This window comes from Cryptomeria japonica, chromosome 8 (genome assembly GCF_030272615.1).
Source record: "Cryptomeria japonica chromosome 8, Sugi_1.0, whole genome shotgun sequence".
Lineage (NCBI taxonomy): Eukaryota > Viridiplantae > Streptophyta > Pinopsida > Cupressales > Cupressaceae > Cryptomeria > Cryptomeria japonica.
In genome coordinates, this window is record NC_081412.1 from 408,394,187 (window position 1) to 408,415,227 (window position 21,041).

Consider the following 21,041-nt stretch of genomic DNA (forward strand, 5'->3'; position numbering starts at 1 on the left):
CCCTTGGTGTTGGAAGATTTAGTATCCATAGGAGGGCTCATTGAAGGTTATTTAACAGAGCCTTTGGAAAGATCCCTAATCTTATCATTGATCCCATTCAACTTGTCTATCATAGAATTGCCTTCTTCGGAAACCCCTGTTCCAGAGGGGGTTTGGATTGCTCTTGGTTCGGAGAATCCGTCTCCTTGCTATGTTATTCATTATTTCCAAAGATGACTACCTCCTTGTTCAACTTTTTACCCTCATTGGGGACTTCCTTAACACTGGCCATTCCTTTATTGGACCGATTATCAGAATTAAAGCTTTTAGGGTTATTTTCTAGGTCAACAGTCTTTCTGGATTTTTTAACTAGGGGACAATTTTTCCTTATATGTCCCTCACGTTTTTAAAAAAACAAGCATTAATACCCCCGAGGATTTCCACAGGGCAACAAAATATTTCATCTTTGAATTCAATCTGAATATTCTACGAGAGGTCTTGCCAGGGCATAAAGCAATAAGCAGACACACATTCATATGTGGGAGAAGAGTATTGGTCTCATCAATTTTTATGACTTTGCCAATCAATTCTAGGGCTTTAGGAATAGCCGACCAAAGAAAGGGAGGTTGTAACCCATCTAGGGCTCGAAAGAGCAAGAATTTCTTCAACATTAACATCTGGGTCCCAGGGAATGGCTCTAAAGCACCCCATTCCAATATTCCAGTATTGTCTATCTACAACCTTATTTTGACTAGTATGATCTTTGAAGAAAATGATAAATAGACCTCTTTGAATCATTCAACATAATGTAAAAGAAAGCCCTAATTTTTTTGCCCAAATATCATGCAACCATGAATTTAGGTAATTTCTAGAGGGCATCCTATTAATATCAACAACAAAAAGAAAAATGGCAATGTGTCTTAGCCTAGATACCTCTTTATCAATCACAGTAATCATCTGATCATTAGGAACAAGAATAAGATTAGAAATTGGTCTAGGCTTACCTCGTCCTCTACCAGACCTGTCTTCCTCTTCTTCTGGTAGTGATTTGGGGGAAAAGATGACACCTATAGGAAGTTTGTTTGTCGCCTTGATAGCGTGCTTGAAGGTTTTCTTCGCTCCTGCAGTCTCAATCTCCATCTCTTCCACTTTCTCTATCATACAATCCATCTTTCCTACTCAATCTCTCTACATCTCTCTTTATCTCCCTCTCACTCATCTCTCTATCTGTTTCCCTATCCTTCTTATCGCTCCATATATATCTCTCTCTCTCTACCTATTCTCTACCCCTCTCTCTCTTTCTCTTCCCATATATGTCCATCTCTCTTTTTCTCTTCCCATATATCTCCATCTCTCCCTCTCTCCATCTCTCCCTAATTTTCTCTCTCTGTCTCTGTCTCTGTCTCTGTCTGTCTCTCTCTCTCTCTCTATATATATATATATATTCCTCTCTATCTCTCCCTTTCTATCTCGGTCTCTTTATCTCTACCTCTACCTCTACCTCTACCTCTTTCTTGTTGGCATTCTGATACTGTTTTGTATGACCGATAAATGATATGGTTGTCATTGTTGGCAACATCATCTCCTTAGTCTTCACAGTCCATCGGTAGTAAGTAGACTAGGATACTAAGGTCAATCGGTTAAGCAATAAGTAAACAAGATAAACAATGAGTAGACCGGAAAGCAATGAGTAGACCGACAAGTAGTGAGTATATTGGCAAGTAGTGAGTAGACCGGCAAGCAGTAAGTAGACCGGGTAGCGGTGAGTAGATCGGCACATAAGAGGTCCATAAACTAAGCAAAGAACAAACCGGTATACATGAGGAAACCGACTAGACATATTTTGATCGGTACACCGGAAGAGTTGGTAGCACACCGGAAGAATTGGTAACCGACAGACTAGTAACGTTCAGTTACATTCAGCTAAATCGAGAGTCCTCTCTAGTCAATCGACGGACTTATCGGCATGTTCGACTGTATTGACAAAGATTCCTGCAATGTTTTCAGAGACGTGATTTAAGGCATGATAACAAAATTTTGAAAGGAATGTTTTGGAGGGAAAGCTGGCGACATACTAAAGGGTCTATAAATACACATATCTCATTCTTGAGATGGTTGTTGTCAAGGTGAAATGAGATAATGTGAAAGTGGACACAGGGGGAGTTTAAGAGATTGCAGAGTCGAGTGACAGAGGACCCGTAGAGTGGAGTTTCACAGAGTGGTGACTCAAGTGACAGAGGACTGACAATATGGACTCCAAGGATCAACAAATCGACAGAAGATAGAGTTGAAAGTGCATTCAGGAAATCAGAGTTGTGTAGAACAGACACAACCGATGTAGACATAGTGTGATTCTTCAGTGTGATCTAATCAGGAAAATGAGTAGCAATTTTAGCAGATCATCCATATGTTGCTTTCTAACCATTGCAACATAAATCCCTTAACCAGGTGGACTTTAACAGGTCCCATTGTAAAAATCCCTTAACCGGGTGACATCTTAATTGATGTTCTAAGTCCTTTAACCATGCTACCTTTAATAGGGTAAAGGCACTAACTGGCCTTGAACAAAATCCCTTAACCGGGTGGCACCTAACAGTGTCTTTGTAATCTCCTAACAGGGATGGCTCTTCACCGGGCGTACTCCAGAAGAGTACAAATTTTGTGAGTTACAACTCACACTGTGGTTTTCTCCTATTTGGGTTTCCACGAGATAAATCTGTGTGTCATTGTGTATCTTTTCATGCATGCTTAATCTTCTGCAGTAAATGTTTATATTGATGAATGGTAAATTAGTGCAAACTTAAAGTACAAGTTTTAATTGGTTAAAACCGATAAATTGCTGATTCACCCCTCCCCTCTCAGCACCGGTTGGGACTAACATTTCTATCTTTTTATATATTTGTCTCTCTTTTCATCTCTTGCTCTATCTTCATCTTCACCTCTACCTTCCCCTCTCCCCCTCTATCTCTATACATGTCTCCCTCTCTTTATTCATCTCTCTCTCTCTCTAAACCTCTACATCCATATCTCTTTGTCTCTATATCTTTATCTATCCATATTTATTCTTCCATCTCGCTCTCTCTCTCTAGACCTCTACATCCATATCTCTTTGTCTTTGAATCTTTATCTCTCCATATTTATTCTCCTCTCTCTCTCTCTCTCTCTCTCTCTCTCTCTAACACAACATGAGCCTATTGATAATGGAGCTTGATCATCTTTCTCATTCATAAATTTTGTTGCAGTCGTGTTTAGATACCTTTAAGTGGATTCATAATTGATTTGAAGCAATCACTTTTTCATTGATACCTTTGTTGCACGAACAATGTCATTTGCTAAATGACCTACTAATTGAGCTCATGTACTACACAAATGTATGAAAAAAATAGACCCTTTTTTTTCCTAATTGACATTCCACCCCTCTTTTGAGGTACAATTGCTAGTAATTAAAATTATAGCAACATTTTAATAAATTTCTTTATTATGTAAATCTTAAACATTTAAAAAAAAACAAAAAACAAAAAACAATAGAATTAATTTGAATTAATCCTCAAATAGTGGAAGACTTAATTGCCATTGAATTTTTTCTAATTATTAAAAAATCCAACCGAATAGGCTATCATTTAACAATTTTACATATATTTTTTTACTAAATATTTAACGTTTAGGACCTTCATTAATTAAAAAACATTTCAGTGTTCAAACTTCGTGAGTGTCAACAGTAATTGATCCTAACGTGAAACAATTTAGCAGGAAAGGAAGCCATGGCCATGGCAATGACAGCAGCAGCATTTCCTACAACAATGTTGTCTGCTTCTTTCTTCAGCAGAAGAGCAGGAAGAGTGCTTTTCTCACTGCCCAAGAACTCGGCTCATGTCACATTCACAGTTGCTTCAGCAAAATTATCCTCTCCTTCAACTTCTTTCAAGGTCAAATTTGGAACAGGGAAGACAGGCGCAAATCCCCAGACAACCATTTATAAGGAGGCCCCGTCCACCAAGCCACAAGGCTTTGTGGTGCCATGGCTTGTGGAGGACGCCCAGGGAAATTTTAGCTTGCAAATGACCCACCCCGATTACAATGACCGTGATAATGGCGATTCCCACAGCATGGATTTATTGTCACATTCAACTACCCAAAGAAAAAAGTCCACAAAGGTGAAAACATCGAAGGTAACAGCTGAGTCCAAGTATTCCAAAGCCTCGAAGGTAACAGCTGAGTCCAAGTATTCCAAAGCCTCGAAGATAACAACCGAGCCCAAGTATTCCAAAGCTGCTCGCAGATTTTACAATGAAAATTTCAGAGCGCCTCAACGCCTCGGCAAGGTCTTGGCCGTGGCTGGAGGTAAATAGTTTTTTTTTCCCCCCCCCTTCATATTAAGATATATATTTTGGTGCGATCTTTTATTATGTGGAATACTTAATTTCAAGCCACTACTCTGTTAAGTTCGAATTAGTTAACAACAACTACACTTTTTGTATTCTGTCTCATTTCTGGGACTTCTAAAACTGAAACAAGATGATTTTTTGCATGTATCGCCTGTCTAACGAGTGCAGTTATTGAATTAACCCTCAAGATGCCGAAGTAACTGGCCCAAATGTCACTGTATGTAGATAATCCATTATGAGGTGCCATTCTATTTCTACCACCTAGAGAATGTAAAACAGATAATCTCTCTCTACTTCGTCTTCTGTTGGTGTCTTTGAGTGACTGGTTCCACACTCGAGTTTATGTGAACTTGTCCCCAATTGGGCTATGAATATCGTTCCCCTCTAGTTGATCTCCACCAATATGTAAGATTTTTAATGGAGCTTGGATGCGTGATGAATCCATTGAGTGTTGTTGTTGTTATCTTTCAATTTTCTTTGTCAACATAGTCAATCTAACCTTTTCTTGTACATATTTTTTGATTTCTCAATTAGTCATTTGGCATTCTTATAAATCAATCCATCTTCTTTTCATTCATTTGTTGTTTTGTTTAATACAAGCGCCCCTACCTGGCAATAAGAAATGTACAAAACTCGTCAGGGCCTGGTTTGCTCCTGATATACAGATGTGTGAAATTATCAATAAAAATTCTGTAGAACTACCTTTGCAACAGTTGTCAATAGAACTATCAAAAACATATGCCATAAGATAGTTTAAGTATCCACAATCTATAATAATAATTAAACTGCTCGTCAGGAAAAATGGGTAAGGATTACAAGATGATTCAATCTAGAACATGAGGTAGGAAATAACCAAATCACAATTAAGTGGTAGAAATTCAATTCACCTCAGCCTTATATTGTACATTAACGATAATTTAGTGTATAACATATTGGCATTGGATTTATTGCACTAAATATTTGCAATGCAATTGAATTTCAATTAACAATGCACTAAACTGAATCAGACTGCAGACAGCAGAACCTTTTGAAAAATATCTGCTTGTTTCTAAGCGGCCTGAGCATCATAAAGAAATCTTCACATTTGGTAGCCATATAATTGCTGCAACATAACCACTGGACAATAAACATTCTTTCTTCGAACTAAAACTAAATAGAAACTGAGATAAAATTGAAAATCAACAAAGGAATGAAACTGCAGCCAAAAACTGAAGCAGCTAAAATTGGGGTTATTGATGTTAAGTCTTTTAGGCTTCCATAGGTAAACAGCTTTTGATAAGGCCTATGTGTTTGCCGTTAAATTACACAAACATTTTTGAAATCTGCATAGTTACTGATATTTTCCAAGGAATCAATAACTAGACCACCAAAACAGTCTGTATTCTGGAGGCTATACATTATCTTGCTTTGTGGAAGGCTTATAAGTTACAAGTGATGCAGATCAAAGATGGGGGTTTTTATCAAACAATCCATCTAGGCAGTCCATACGACACATAATCTCACATACAATAACCTTGCAGGTAAATTTCAAATTAATTTTATTGAAAATATATTTAGAACAAAGATGTAAATATCTTAATCGGCAATAAATCTTTTGGCCGAAATTTTTAAAAAAATCAGGAATTGGCAAAAAATCGGGAAAAAATCGGCAAAATTATCGAACATTTGAAAATATCAAAACATGAATTATTTCTCACCCCTTTTCATTTCCAATTACTTTTTTTTATTCCTAGCCATCATATTCAATTATATGGGATAATTTCGATATTTCGTATTGTTTTAATAGTTTTAGTGTTAATTACATTATTAAGTGCATTGAGCACACAATATATGATATTGAACAAAAAAAGAAAAACTATTATTCTATCTGCAATGAGGACCGATTACTGTAGTTACATGTAGAATCAAACCCTGTCGAAATAGATGTTGCAAATCCTGTTGAAGCCAATCCCATCGATTTGAAATAGATGTTGCAGAAGAGTCGAAGCCACGAATCCCGTCGGGTGTGTACTGCATGCATTTTCTCCGACGTGTTTAGGGTTTCATTAAAAAACACGTTTTTTTGCCATTTTTCTCGCGATTTTTCCTCTTAAAATAGCGCGATTTTTACCCAATTTTGCAGATTAAATCGTTTCAACTTTTGACTCCCGATAAATCGCGATTCAGACGATTTATTGACGATTTTTTCATCCTTGATTTAGAATAATAAAACAATTCCAAAACAACAAATCCTGTAGGTAACTTCATTCACAACAAATTGATTTTGAAATTACAGAGTTTTTTCTTGTTGTAGAGGATGAAAAACGAACCACTATGAAGGATAATAAAACCCTTTGAGGATTCGGATCTCAACTCTCCACTCCGGACAAATCTTCAAGAAACTGCAACCCTTGAGTTTGTCCACGACTTAGCTAAATATCAGTTTTAACCAAGCATACAAATTAACTAAACCATTTGGATTCAAGAAACCGAAAACACAGACTTCAAAGGTCTCCCAGGCAGCTCAGTGAGCTCTCTGTCTTGGATGCATGTGCAGGTCAAGGACAAAAGTGTGACGCGCTAGCGTCCTGTATGGACAAAGAGTCAGATTTGCCTCAGAGAAACACATAACGTCCTGTGTATCCTCTGGGCACCAAGGACTATAAAACAGAAATACAACACAAAACTATTGAAGTACAATTATTAAACAGAATTGAAATGATTAAATGACAAGGAAGGGGTGAATAGTATTACCAAGAGATGCTATTGAAGCTCCGACAAAGTTGAAGATCCTCTCCATCTGTATCTACACACATAAGACCAAAGCTAAAAGGTTGGGCAGCTGTGTTAAGAGGTTTCACTCAGTCAAACCCTCTTTTTGGTGTTTCCACCTTCATGGATAGCCTTAGACAAGATGATGAATAAATAGATATAAACCAAAGGAGAACTATATGCTGATAATATTGAGACAGTATATGAAATATAAGATCCCAAGGAGTTACTTCCTTCAAAACCAGAAGCAAGATAGGTTGTTGGAGTGATGAAGAACAACAACGTATCCTTGAGATGACAGAGCTTTGCAAGATATCATGAGAATGGCAGAATAACGAGATGGTAAAAGGTGCTGTGAGTGGAAGAATGGAGTTCTGGAACGGAGAAGAGAGTGTTCAAGAGTGATAGCAAGTTAGAATTGAAGTTGAAGGATGGAAATGGAGGCAAAATGAGAGGTTTTAGCAACAGCCAGCGACTTCCGATGTTGGTGCAGGTTGGCAGGGGCATTACACTCTGAAATTCAGCAAGTGTAAAGTCCCAACGTCTAACACAGTCGCAGATATTCGCAGGGCATTAGCGTGGTGCACAAATGTCTCTTGGGTGTGCATACGTCTAGGAACAATCCGGACCTAACGGTCGAGGAATCAACTATGCAAGGTGGCAAGGGATGTTCCAAATTAGGATTAAGGTTTAGAATACATAATTGTCTTAATTGAAACTAAAGGGAAAACTTATGTAATGTGAAATTGCATAGGGTTCAATTTATGACATTACATTTTGCCCCCACTTTATTGAGCATACATGTTCATAAGAAAATGCAAGCTAAAGTAGAGAGAAAGAGTTGAGAGTATTATACTTAGGATACGAAAGGGGAAGTAGAGTCTTCTATCTGTGCTGAGTTGACCCCACGGAAGAGACTTAAGTTGATCTTGTGTGAAGATTGTTGAGCTGTATCACCATAAACATGTCAGCTGCAAACAAACACGTTAGGTGAAAAGCAAAAATTTAGACATAAAAAATTATATAGACACAAGATGACACTGATATGTATGTGTAGCAAGTTGTGTCATGCTAGGGGACATACGACAATCCAATTGACTTGTGGCTGCTACAAAGCGCATTGTAGGACAGCCACAAAAAATAGACATAGATGTGCATAAAGACGAAGTCCGATGGGTTGCTCCCACACTAGATGACGAATAAGACAATTGGATGCAGACATATTTTGAAAAGAATCATAAGATAAGAACAATATAATATGAATATGAATATGATAGGCCCCCCTTAGATGATATGTGGTACGAAGAGAGGAGCACAAGTCATTCTAAGGAGAAGGGATGTTGTGTGATGAAAACATAATGAGATGTATTCATGGAATGCTACCTTGCAATAGATAGCACATAGAACCCACAACTTCAACAAGAACATAGAGAGACAAGGGGATCCGATAATTTGGGATTAGTAGGATTCATATTGGTAGCATCTATATATATAACTACACATGAATTGTCATCATCTTCCTGAATTTTTCAGATCATGAAGAAAGAGCACATGAAAAAAAAGAAAAAAAAAAAATTCGGGTCAAAATGGAAGAAGGCCTAAATGCCTCCAACGCTTTGCATCGTCCTGAATGTCAAAAATCAATGTAAAACAAAAAGAACGATGAAACAAATAGAAGAAGTGCATGACAAATTTTATCCCTTGTATCCAAGTACCTACGAGGGCATCTTGGGTCCTCCAGGAGAGAGCACAAACATATACAGACAAGTATGGGAGAACGCAAACAAACAAACACACTCTAATCTAAAGACACGAAGAGGCACCACTCTTATTGATCACCTCTAACAAATCATCAACATCCTCCCAATCTTGATCATATGGGGAAGGAGGTTGAGCTTGCAAACGGACAACGACTAAGGTGGTGGTAGGTGTCTTGTTTGCAGCAAGAGTTGAGGATGAGGCTGGCTCAACATTCCCATTCAATAACTCTTGTGAGTCAAGAGTCAGTGATCTTGTAAAGGTAGTCGACAACGCGAAAATATCCTCTAGAGAATAAAAAATACACCTCTCCGAAGAGGAGTGAGGTGATTCAAATGAAAAACAGGAGCCACATTGCTGACCTTTGGGAGAGGGGCAGTGACATACTTTGAAGAAGAAAGAGAAGTCGAAGGAGTTGACTTCTTACGATGAAACTCAAGAACGGGGCCCTGCTCAAACTTGTGCTTAGGTGGTTAAAATGAAACCTTCATGTCAACCGTGGGAGGATGAAGGACCTTGTTGTGACATTTTTCACACATCGCTCCATTGCAAATGGGGACCCCCTAGTTTCTGCTTTTTTAGGGTTCTTAGCTGCCAATCTTTGAGAGTTTGGAGTTAGTTTTCAAGAGGTCAACAAGGTCAGACAGGGAAATCATGATCAAAACAGTGTTTAGACGCCATTAAAGTGCTTAGAAGGCCCGAAGGATGAAAAACGCAACTGCTTAGGGTCAATTTTGACAACTTCCAATTTTTGTGGGATTTTGCTTTTTGTTTTTTTTTGCCTTTTATTTTTTATTTTTGGCATTTTGGTAACAATTCGGGAAGTATCTTTTTCACCGACTTTTTTGTTTTTTGTTCTTTTGCTTTTTTCAGCTATTTTGAAAGTTGACCTAGGATTGGGTCACTCAGGTCATGGCAACAAGGTTCCTGTGTTCGAAATGAAAAGTTTGTATCTCCAAGTATGAAAAGAAGGGGAAAATCATCCAGGCCAGATGTTGATCCAAAAGTTCTAGACAAATATGGCGATGAGCAAGAAAATCCATTAATTGTCTATGCCACAGAGAAAAGTTTCTAAATGGAGATAGCAATGTCTCAAACTAGTACCAACTCTGCCAAGGAGGGAGATGGTAACGTCTTGGACAAGTGCAAAGTCCACCAAGGAGGGAGATGGTAATGTCTTGGACAAGTGCAAAGCCCACCAAGGAGGGAGCTGGCAACGTCTTGGACAAGTGTAAAGTCCGCCATGCATCATGAGAGGAATGTCCTAACAACACGCAAACTCTGCCCATCATGGAGAGAACAACGTCCTGAGACATGCTAAAGTATTGGCTTGAGACATCGCTATCTCCATTTAGAAACTTTTCTCTGTGGCATAGACATTTGATGGATTTTCTTGCTCATCACCATATTTGTCTGGAACTTTTGGATCAATGTCTGGCTTGGACGATTTTCCCCAGCTTTTCATACTTAATTGAGATTTGCTCATATAGGTCGAAGGAGTGAAATCACTATTTCCTAGGAGGATCAATTCTAACTTCCTACTTTTAGGAAATTTTTTTCTAAATTTAGAAAGTTTTGTTTTTGGCATTTTGGGGCCGATCCGGGAAATTGCTTTTTCAGTCTGCTATTTTCTAAAAATAGAAAGTTGTTTTTTTTTCTAAAAATAGGAAGTTGCTTTTTTCTTTTTTCGGGAACGTAGGTGGTTGTCAAGTTAGGAAAGATGTTAAGTTAGGAGAATTCATCCAGAACAAACTTTCGAATCCAGAGGATAATTTCTAAAAAGCTAGATGAAGATCATGAGAAAATTACTAAGTTTGGAGTCAAGATCAAGAAATTTCATTGTTCAAATCATCAAGATCACTCATCCATGAAAAGTTCCTTGAGCACATGCAAAGTCCACGTAGATGCAAAGTACGCCCAAGACACATGAAAAGTTCCTCAATCACTAGCAAAGTCTACCCTAGGAGTGAGTGAGAAAAGTGGTTTAAGTGTTGGTACTTTGAGAAGAGAAAAGTCAAATTTTTTTTTTTTTTTGGTCGGTAATTTTTATTATATATTGATTTCCAAGAAAAAGGGCTACAATAATCCGAGGCCATACAAATTTCAACATTGGCCCAAAAAACTAACAATCCTAGCTTGCTATGCAGGGCGTTTAAACTAAAAAGAAATAAAACCAGTACTGTGCTATTCTGCACTAGATATTATAGTCATCCATAAAATATTGTTTTGTTTTTTAAAAAAACCAGCAAATAGTAGAAAACAAAAAGGATTTTTAGCACCGTATCCACTCAGTCGGTGTCGCTTTGGTTCGTCTGCTTCTCCTCCTCATCTGCAATGTCTGCCAGCGCTTTTCCTTTGGCTGCTTTGGTCTTCATCTTCGGGATGCAATCCAAATTCCCAAAGTCTGGGTCTCCCTCTAGACTTGCTAAGAACTGGACCACTCGCCCTTCCTCAAACCGGTCTCGCAGTTCTCTCCCCACCTCCATGCGCGCCACCATCTTGAGGGCTTTCAGTACTTCATTTGTTCTTATTAATTTGACGCAGAGCTTCATGGCTTCCCAGCCTATGCGAGCTCGCTCTCTGCATTGCTCCTCTATTCAACTCTCCGGCCCTCGAACAAAGGGTAATATCTCCTCCTCGACATCTCCTTCCCGAATGCGGATTCCAGTCTGAGGGGTCACCCACTCCAAGATGGAGTCGAGGTTGATCAAATAGTCCCCATCGATGAGCTTTGTCAGTGTGAGTTTAATTTTTTCCACCTCAAGTTCAAATTCGCAAGCCCAGGCCATAATCAAGGAATAAATCTCCATATTCGTCCTGTTCCTGAAGTGAATGTGCACCAACTCCTCCCCCAGCATTAGACGCGCTGCACTCCACAATTTCTCTTCCTTGTATTTGAAGAGTCCTTGCATTCGTTTATCCGACACTGTTCGTAGAAAAGGAACCAGTTTTTTTCTCTATTCTTAGGGTAAAATTCGCCTCCATTGAACCTGCTCAAAAACTGTCAACTCCACACACTATGCTGCAAAAGACACAAAATTCCTCATTAATCCGATTCTTTGATGATACATTGCTCATAAACCAAAATAGTAATTCCTTCGCCGTCGTTTGCGATGGGTCATAAATGTGTAATCAATGATATAAATGGAAAAAGATTTCATGACAGATTTACTGTCCTCTGCCATTGTCTCGAACAGATGCATTGCGTTCGGTAACTGCCTCATTAATTGCAGTTCCTTTGAAGAGGCGTACTTGTCCTTATGGGCTGTCTTGCGTGCTTATTGATTTTTTCATGCTTCTAGGACTACATTAATTCCACTTCCACAAACTACCATCTCCCTTCCACTGCTTGGCCATTTGGCCTGTCATGTCACATCCAATGTTGGAGAGGAGGTCCGCCACTGCATTGGCACCTCGTCTGACATGGGAGACTCGAAAATCCTCAAAGGAGTTGAGTTTTTCTTGGATGATCTCCACCCAATGGGATAATTTTCATGAAGGGGTGTTACCCTTCGCTATTGCATTGATAATCACTTGGGAATCTCCTTCCAGGTGCAACTTTGGGATTTTCATATTTATAGCCAATTCAGTGGCCATTAGTGCCGCTTGTGCCTCTGCTTCGTTATTTGTTCCATCCTGCAATCGTCTTGCACCCTTGAAAAGGATGACCCCTTTATCGTTTCTTGCGACTACTCCCACTCCTGAGGTTCCCAGATTTCCCCTAGACGCCCCATCAAAGTTTATTTTTATCCACTCCTAGTTGGCGGTTCCCATTTAACCTCTTCTTTTTCTAAAGGGGGGCTAACCCTCAAAGACCCATTAACGGGTTGGCAATTCACAAATGGCCAATTGGTTTGAATCATTCTGTCCTCACTAGTATAGGGGTGTTTTGTCAGGTTATGGTTTCTGGTTGCCACTGAGACTGATTCAGCTATCGCTCGTTCCACTCTTAATAGCAAACTCTCCATTGACTCTTCTTTCTCTTGGAATAGTCTTCTGTTTCTTTCCTTCCAAATCTCCCATATTACTAGGGATGGCGCCACTATCCATAGACTGGAAAAGACTGATCTACGACTCGGTATATTCCAGCTAGAGAAAAGATCAAGGACTGTATTAGGTAGAGGAGCCATCCATCCTAGCTTCCCTAAAAGGAAGCTCCAGATCGTTTGCGCTTCCTCACATTGTAGAAGCAAGTGATCCAGGGATTCCTCTGCCTTCTTGCACATTATGCATCTGAATGGGCCCAAGAAGCCCAGTCTGCGCAGTCTTTCCCCTGTCAGGATGCGCTTTTTCAGAGTCAGCCATGTGAAGACTCCTGCCTTTGGTAGAATTGGGGAGCTCCACATAAGTTTTGTTGGCCATTCCTTTCTTTCTTCCATTTTGTCAAGAATGCTGTAACCAATCTTCACCGAGTACTGCCCCGATTTTGAACCACACCATCTCATAGTGTCTTCCTTTGCAGACAACATAGGGGTGTACTCTTGCAAGATCCCCTTTAACAACTCTTTTTGATTTGCTGGTAATGGTAGATTTTCTACATCTTTCCATTCGCACATATCTACCCCCTGGATCCTGCTTTTCAAGAGAAAATCTCCTACCTTTTCTCCCCAATGGATTCTGGTAACCTGTTTAATATTCTCAATATCTTGTCTATCTGAAAGAACTGGTCTTCCTTCCCATGAGTCTGTCTAGAAATTGGCCCTTGACCCATTACCTATTTCCCAAGTGATGTGTTCAGTGATGACATGTCTGCATGAGGTAATAAAATTCCATATGGCTGAGCCTTTTGGTAATGTGGTGATTGTGAATATTCGTTCCCTGCTCATCTGGTCTAGATACTTGTGTTTTAAAATTTGTACCCATTTCTGGTTCGGTTGGGCGTAGATCTGCCAAATCACTTTTGCCCCCATTGCTTCAAAAGTTTCCAGTTTCTCAGTCCTACTCCCCCTGCCAGTTTGTCTTGGCAGACTTTGTCCCACGCAACCAAAGGAATTTTGTCATTTGTTTCTTTGCCATTCCATAAAAATTTTCTCATCCCCCTGTTTATGCAATTTATCACCTTCTCCGAAATCTTTAGGGCTGTCATGGAAAATATAGGGAGTGCAGAGAGGACCGCTTTGAGTAGCATGATCCGCCCAGAGAGAGTAAGCCATTTACTCTTCCAACCTTCAAGGCAGTTTGCACAAGCATCAATAAGGTTGTTCCACAGGGTAGGGCCGTTCTTCCCACCAAATAAGGGGTACCCAGAAACTTTCCAGGAAGGGTACCCATTCTGACCCCTAGGATATTGGAAATTACTTGCTGTCTGTCAACCTCTGTGTTAAAGAAAATAGCTTCCGATTTGGTCCAGTTAACGTGCTGACCACTTGCTCTGTAGAAAACATCATAGTCTTTCTAATCACTCGGGCCTCTTGAAGTGAAGACTGTCCACACAGTAGGGTATCATCCGCAAATTGCTGATGAGTAACTGGCTCCATCCCTTCCGCAATTTTAATCCCCTTCCATCTTCCTCGTTGTTGCTGTGATCGAATTAGTCTTCCCAAGACTTCTGCTAATATAATGAATAGAAAAGGCGATAAAGGGTCTCCTTGTCTAAGACCCCGTGTGGTTTGAAAGAAGCCTTGTGGGCTACCATTTACCAATATAGAAGTCCAAACCCCCCCTATACAAGCCTGTATCCAGCTAATCCATTCTTTGGAGAAGCCAAACCTCTGCAAGACCTGGAGAAGAAATTCCCTATCTACCATGTCATAAGCTTTTCTAATATCTAATTTAATCATCATTCGATCCACTTTCGCTTGACGGATTGTGTGGATGGCCTCATGGGCAATTATTATTCCTTCCACGATCGACCTACCTGGAATAAAGCCGCTTTGTTCTTCTGAGATAATAAGACTCAGCAGAGGATTTATTCTATTTGAGATCACTTTAGTTATCACTTTGTAAATGGTGTTGCACAAAGAAATTGGCCTGAATTCATTAAAATTAGCAGGGTGCTCCACCTTGGGTATCAGGGCAATAAGTGCGCAGTTAAGCTCCTTTGCAACACTCACCTTGCCTCGAGATTCCTCCACTACTGCCCAAACCTCATTTCCTACAATCTCCCAGAAAGTTTGGTAGAAAAAGGCCGGGAAACCATCCGGCCCTGGTGCTTTATCACCTTCCATACTGAAAACCGCTCTTCGAACCTCCTCAAATTGAATGGGTTTCATCAATGCCTGATTTTGCGCCGTTGTTATCAGCTCCTAGATAACACTTAACCCATTTTGTTGGTGCTCCAGATTGTATCCGTTATCCTTGGATAGTAATGCCCGAAAGAATTCAACTGCCTCTTTATTAATATCTTCCCCATTGTCTAATAAGACATTCTCCCTGTTGTAGATGGTTGTGATTTTGTTCCTGGATCTTCTCGCCTTAACCGAGTTATGAAAAAACTTTGTATTTCTGTCCCCTTCCTGTAGCCAGCACTCTCTCGACTTTTGTCTCCAGTAAATCTCCTCTCTAGCTAGCACTTCACTATATTGTTCTTTGAGTTCTCGCTCCTGTCGGAACATCTCGGATGTCATCCCCTTTTGTATTATATCTTCTTGCAAGATTGCTAGCCTGTCCTCCAGATCTCTTTTATTAGCAAAGATATTGCCAAACTTGATTCGGTTCCACTCTTTAATTTTTGACTTAATAAACTGCAACTTCTTAACAAAAACGAAGGCCTTAGTTCCACACATCTCTGGAGCCCTTGACCACCATTCATTGATTAAATCCCTCAGACTTTTATCCCTCAACCACATTTTTTCAAATTTGAAAGGGCATCTGATGGGGGGGCCATCAAAGGCTATAGTGAGCTCAACTGGAAGGTGATCTGAAGCAGCCATTGGATGGATATTTGAGGCGAAAAGGAGGTTGGTTTTTGCCCAGGGCCCACCCAAGAAAAAACGGTCCAGCTTCTCTGCAACATGCTGTCCTAAGATCCTTCGATTAGACCATGTAAACTGTCCTTCCTTAGATTTGACTTCCCCGAGTCCATTGCCCGTCACAAAATTTTGAAAATTTACTTGGTTCGCAGAGAGTCCTCCCTTGCCCCCCGATTTATCACTCAGTTCCAATATAGCATTGAAATCACCCCCAATAATCAAAACGCTCCCATCCAGATCTCGAATGAGGGAGGACAGGGATCTCCAAAAATTTCTTTGAAAATTGGATTTTGATGGTCCATAGACATTGATTAATGTGAAATCAACATTTAGGGGGTAATAGTGAACCTTACATACCTGCCACATATTGGAGGCAAAAACTTCCTCCACCTTGTGATTATTTGCATTCCAGAGGATACCCAGTCCTCCTGAAGCTCCCTCCGAATTCTCAAAGACCCCCGTCCACTGCTTCCATGATCCCATGAGTGTCTTTGCTTCCACTTTGTTCATCTTTGTCTCTTGTAAGAAAACTACATCTGGCCTTAATTGATCCAACCCTCGTTTGATCAATCGGCGTTTGTCAGGGGCATTGCAACCCCTGACATTCCAGGTTATGATTTTCATTGTCCTTCAGGAAGGGTGGTGCCCTTCCCTACTGTCAATTTACATTGGCCTTTGGCACTACCAGCCATTGCAATCTTGAACTGATTTGACTTTCTACCTCTCGATCTCTTTTCCCCTATCCGTACCTTGGTACATACAGGCTCCGTTTGCTCTATTGTTCTGGTGTCCATAATGTCTTCCTCATCCATCCATCCATCCCCATTCATCTTCCTCATCAACTCCATCAGATTCTCTATTGTCTTTGGTTTCCTCCTTATCAGACCTCGATTCATTATCCTTTTCCGAGTGTTGTAGAGTCTCCAAACTGACTCCTGTTTCCGCAATAGGAAAGGCCCTGGTGTTAACCTCATCCAGGATATCAGTTGCTTTCTCAACTCTTGCAATGGCATCTTCTACCCAACCTGCGGCCTCTCTCTGTTTGTTGATAAGAGCAACTTCTGTTATAGTCTCTTCCACCTCCTGGGTGGTATTATTGAAAGCCGTCGAGACCTCCCCCTGCACGAAAGGGTTTTGCATAGCTTGGATCATATCCTCATTGGACCTCGTCTCCTTTCTTGTACTATCCTTGTTCGCATAGTAGTTCACCTCATCTTCTATTGTTGTCTCCACCGTTTTCCCTTTTGGGCCTATTAAGCAAGTTTCCTCCGAATGTCCTTTTTTACAATGCTTGCATATTTCGTTAGATTCTTCCACCTCGATTTTTTGGAGCCACTGTCCTGCATTTGTTATGATCTCTACTTGTTCTGGAAGTGGGTAATGGGGTTTCCATCCAATACATATTCGTGCATACATGCTAAAGTCTTTGGACTCAATAGCCTCATCCGCTTTGATGTAGAAACCCAGTTTGTTACCTAAAGTTTGGAAGAACTCTTCATTCCAGTATTCTCTGGGTAGGTTATATAATCTGAGCCAAATAGGTATCTCTTCAATTGGAGCCAGCACTGGGTTGAAGTTAGGCTCCCAATCCCTAACATACAAACCCCTCCCTCCCATGAAAAAGGGTCCATTATTTAAAATTCCTTGCTTATCCTTACTGTCTTTTGTGATTATCAAGAAAAACCCATTTGGAAGGGTTTTGAGTTCGATTTTGCATTTCCAATTTTCAGTACACCAACCTTTCATCTTTCCCACCGAAGGCCAATCCCCAAAACATTTTACAAATAAACCCCTCTCCCGGAAAAAGGTCACAGAGTCGTTCCAGCTTTTGTTATCTATCATCAACGACACTTTCTCCGTTCTCATACCCTCTTTTCGTTCCAGGGACTTCCTCGGCTTCTGAGCATTTCTTCTCGGTCGCCATTTTTTCTTTTGGCAATGCTGCCATATTGTTTTCGGGCCATACTCCTTATTGCGATGCCCTTGGGCTCTGGGATTCTCTTTTCTCAAATATTTAGAGTCTCGCGCTGATACTGCCTCCCCCCATTGCTTATGGGAATGAAAAAACCTATCCTGATCCTCCCAAGCCTTGTTCGGCTTTTGCCAAGGTCTTTTTCTAGGTCGTGGCTGTGCAAAGTTTTGTTGTGTTCCCCAATCTGCAAATCTTCGGCCCTGAAAGCCATCTTCTTGTGGTCGAAATCCTTGAAACTCCCTCGGTTGAAGCCCTAGTCTCCTCCTCCTCTGCTCCATTTCAATGTCCCCTGAAAAGTCAAAATTTTGGCTAAGTGTGGTAACAAGGTGAAAATTTTCAATCTAGGCTGAAGTCCACCCTTCTTCAAGCGTGAATTCCTCATTCCACATCCAATTCCACCTTGCCTTAGGAAGAATTTCCTTGTCTTCTTGCCAAGTCCGCCCATGTCATGATGGTATAATCCTTGTCAAAGCTGAAGTCCGCCTTGGAAGATAAGCAGATTTCCAAAGCACATAGCAAGTCCGCCCTTTGGAAGAGTAAAGTTTCCAAGAGCAATATCAAGTCCGCCTTGCCTCAAGCACAAAGTTCCTTGGCAAGACCCCAAGTCCGTTCAAGGCATTGAAGAATTCCTTACCCAAGGTGAAGTCCGCCCAATGAGAATGAAAGAAAATATGGCTAAGTGTTGGTGGATAGCAAGAAAGTATTGAGTCAAGATGAAGTTCACATGGAAATTTTCCTATCCATATGCTAAGTCAACCTTTTAAACCAAGAAAATCCCTTGGCCAAGTATGAGGATCACCCAAGCATGCTAGAGAAGTTCCTCAACCACACGTGAAGTCTGCCAAGGCATGTGAAAAGTTCCTCAACCATACATGAAGTCCGCTAAGGCATGAGAGAATCATCCTAAGGCATCATGAAGTCCACCCTTGGTGGATAAAGAAGAAGTTTGACTAAAGCAAGTGTGGAAAACAAGAAGTTCACCCAAGTTGAGAAGGAAAAATTTGGTTAAGCTGAGGTGGGTTAAAATAATTAAAGCAAAGGTCAAAGGCAAAGAGAAAATTCGCCCAAGGTGAAAGAAGAGAAATTCAATTTTTTTTTTTGGCTAAGTATGGTAACATAGGAAAATTTCCAATCGAGAGGAAAGTCCGCTGTGGATTGCTTGGTAAAAATCCTTGTTCAAACAGCAAGAACATCCAGTGCCTAAGGAAGAAATTCCTTGATTGCCTAGCAACAAGTCTGCCTAGGAACATGGAAAAATCCTCCAAGCAGCAAGGATTATCCACAAGACCATAGGAAGTCCGCCCAAGGGGGGGATAAGAAAAGAGGAAGAATTTGAAAATTTTGGCTAAGTGTTGAGGAATAAAGCAAAAAGAGGTTGAAATCAAGATGAAATTTGCTTAAGTGATTGAAAAGGTTCAAAACTCTAGAAAATTTGCCTTAGTGTTGAAAAAGTTCAAAATTGCAAATTTCCAAGACATCTTCCGGGAGAATTTCAAAGCCAATTTTCATGCTCGAGGACATATTTGAAAATAATTCCCTAGCAATTTAGGGAATTTTATGAAAATTCTCAGGTTTACTAAGGATCGAGCGGATTTTCATTCTAATTCCAAATTTCTTTCAGATTTTCAACCGGAATTTCTAATTTTCCAGAAGTGTATAAGAACTTTCATTTCGGATTCTTGAAATTTTATTCAAAACCATCTCGCTTTTTTATGCTTTTTTAGGGGCCAATGCTTAAATTTTAAAAATTTATTAAGTCTGATTCCTGGAATTTCACAAGTTAAATAAGAATTATCCTTCGAAAATTCCTTCAAACTTTGCGCTCTAGGTTGGGAACAAACATCCAACTCCCTTATTCTTTTTAACTTAGAAAATTTTCATGATTTTCAGGTGGTAAATATTAACTCAAGGAAGGATTTCAAGAAAGACACAAATGAAGTTCAATAACAAAGAACCAAAGTTGGAGTCCAAGATCGTGATGGAATGGAAGAGGGTTGGAGATACCGACCTTGGCCATGTGGACCTCGATGACTTCAAGAAAAGAGGAAGGCAAGGAAATATTTGTTAATCCATAAATATTCCTTGGAAAAGATGAAGATTGTTTGTGCCAAAATAGAAGAAACAATCAAAGCAATCCAAGACAAGGTCTTCGTCATAGTCTCCGATGTGCTTGGGCAGGAAACAGTTCGAGACAAGGACATGAATGTAGAGAACTTGAAGGCCAAAGTTCAAAGCAATTTTTTTACTTCCACAAATCCAATTTGGAAGCAACATTTTGGCAAGGCATCCTCATTTTTGTCCATTGAGGATGCTTTTCGAAAACTGATAAGATGGACCTGATGGAATACAAGGTCGACATTATGCCAAGTGTCCCAATGGAAGAGTTGGGCCCCATAGTGACCAGGTTCATCGAATTTGCTGCCAAGGAAAAGGATAAGGGACATCTGCTTCTGGAAGAAAGTTGGATCTCTTAGTTGTTTATTTCTCATCGGCCCACTTTGGATAACTATTGTAACAAACCCTAATTAGGGCTTTAATGTTTTAATCTTTGGCCGTTGATCTTGGATCAATCTGGGTTGTTGTTTTGTAATGGGGTGTTTATATAAACCCTCCTCTCATTTGTAAGGGGAGATTTTGAAGAAATCGTTGTAGTGATACTTTTTAAGTACTGGACATTATTCATTGTTCAATTGTTGCTGAATCTTTGTTCGCTTTTGCAAGTTAGCATGATTTCTCGGCTCCCAATAGAATAGATTTTATTTTCAAGTTGATAGATTGAATGAAGGATTTGATAGAATTGCTTAATGTGGAATGGATGCGTTCATACTTTTGATAATTGGATGATTTTCAATTATTGTGCAAAGTTAGCTTGAACCAATAAATGAGAACTTGACTTCTATTGCTATATTCATTGTTCAAAATGTTGGTGAATATCAGTGATATGAAAATCTTTTGAATTCCTTAGAAGATAGCACTGTTCTTGTGTAGTTGTTGAATTTGGCGAAATAAGAATTGGTTTTCAATTCCACTTTTGCAATCTCCGTCTCCAGAGTTCATAGGATTAGCTTAGTGTTAGAATTACCTTCCTAAACCCTCCCTTTTGCCCTTTTTTTCCAAGTCTTAGTAGAAGTAGGATTGAAAAGAACTTATTGCAAAATTATTTCAAAAAAAGAAAGTTACTAGTGTCAGCAATCAACAAAATCCTTTGATTGATTCACTCAAACAATTGTAAGTCCCTCTTGAGATTACCAACATATCACAACGAACCAACAGAGACTATCTGCA

At 39.8% G+C, this 21,041-nt stretch overlaps 1 protein-coding gene across 1 annotated transcript in view; it reads left to right on the forward strand.

The window, feature by feature from the left end:
- The first annotated feature begins 3,655 nt into the window (after positions 1–3,655).
- The window catches only part of LOC131028583 (putative ribosomal large subunit pseudouridine synthase SVR1, chloroplastic), a 225,056-nt gene continuing 207,670 nt past the window's right edge, over positions 3,656–21,041 (forward strand). Inside the window, exon 1 of the mRNA XM_057958895.2 lies at positions 3,656–4,320. Within this exon, the coding sequence (XP_057814878.2) occupies positions 3,741–4,320 (580 nt within the window). The 5' untranslated portion in view covers positions 3,656–3,740. The remainder of the gene's footprint in view (positions 4,321–21,041) is intronic.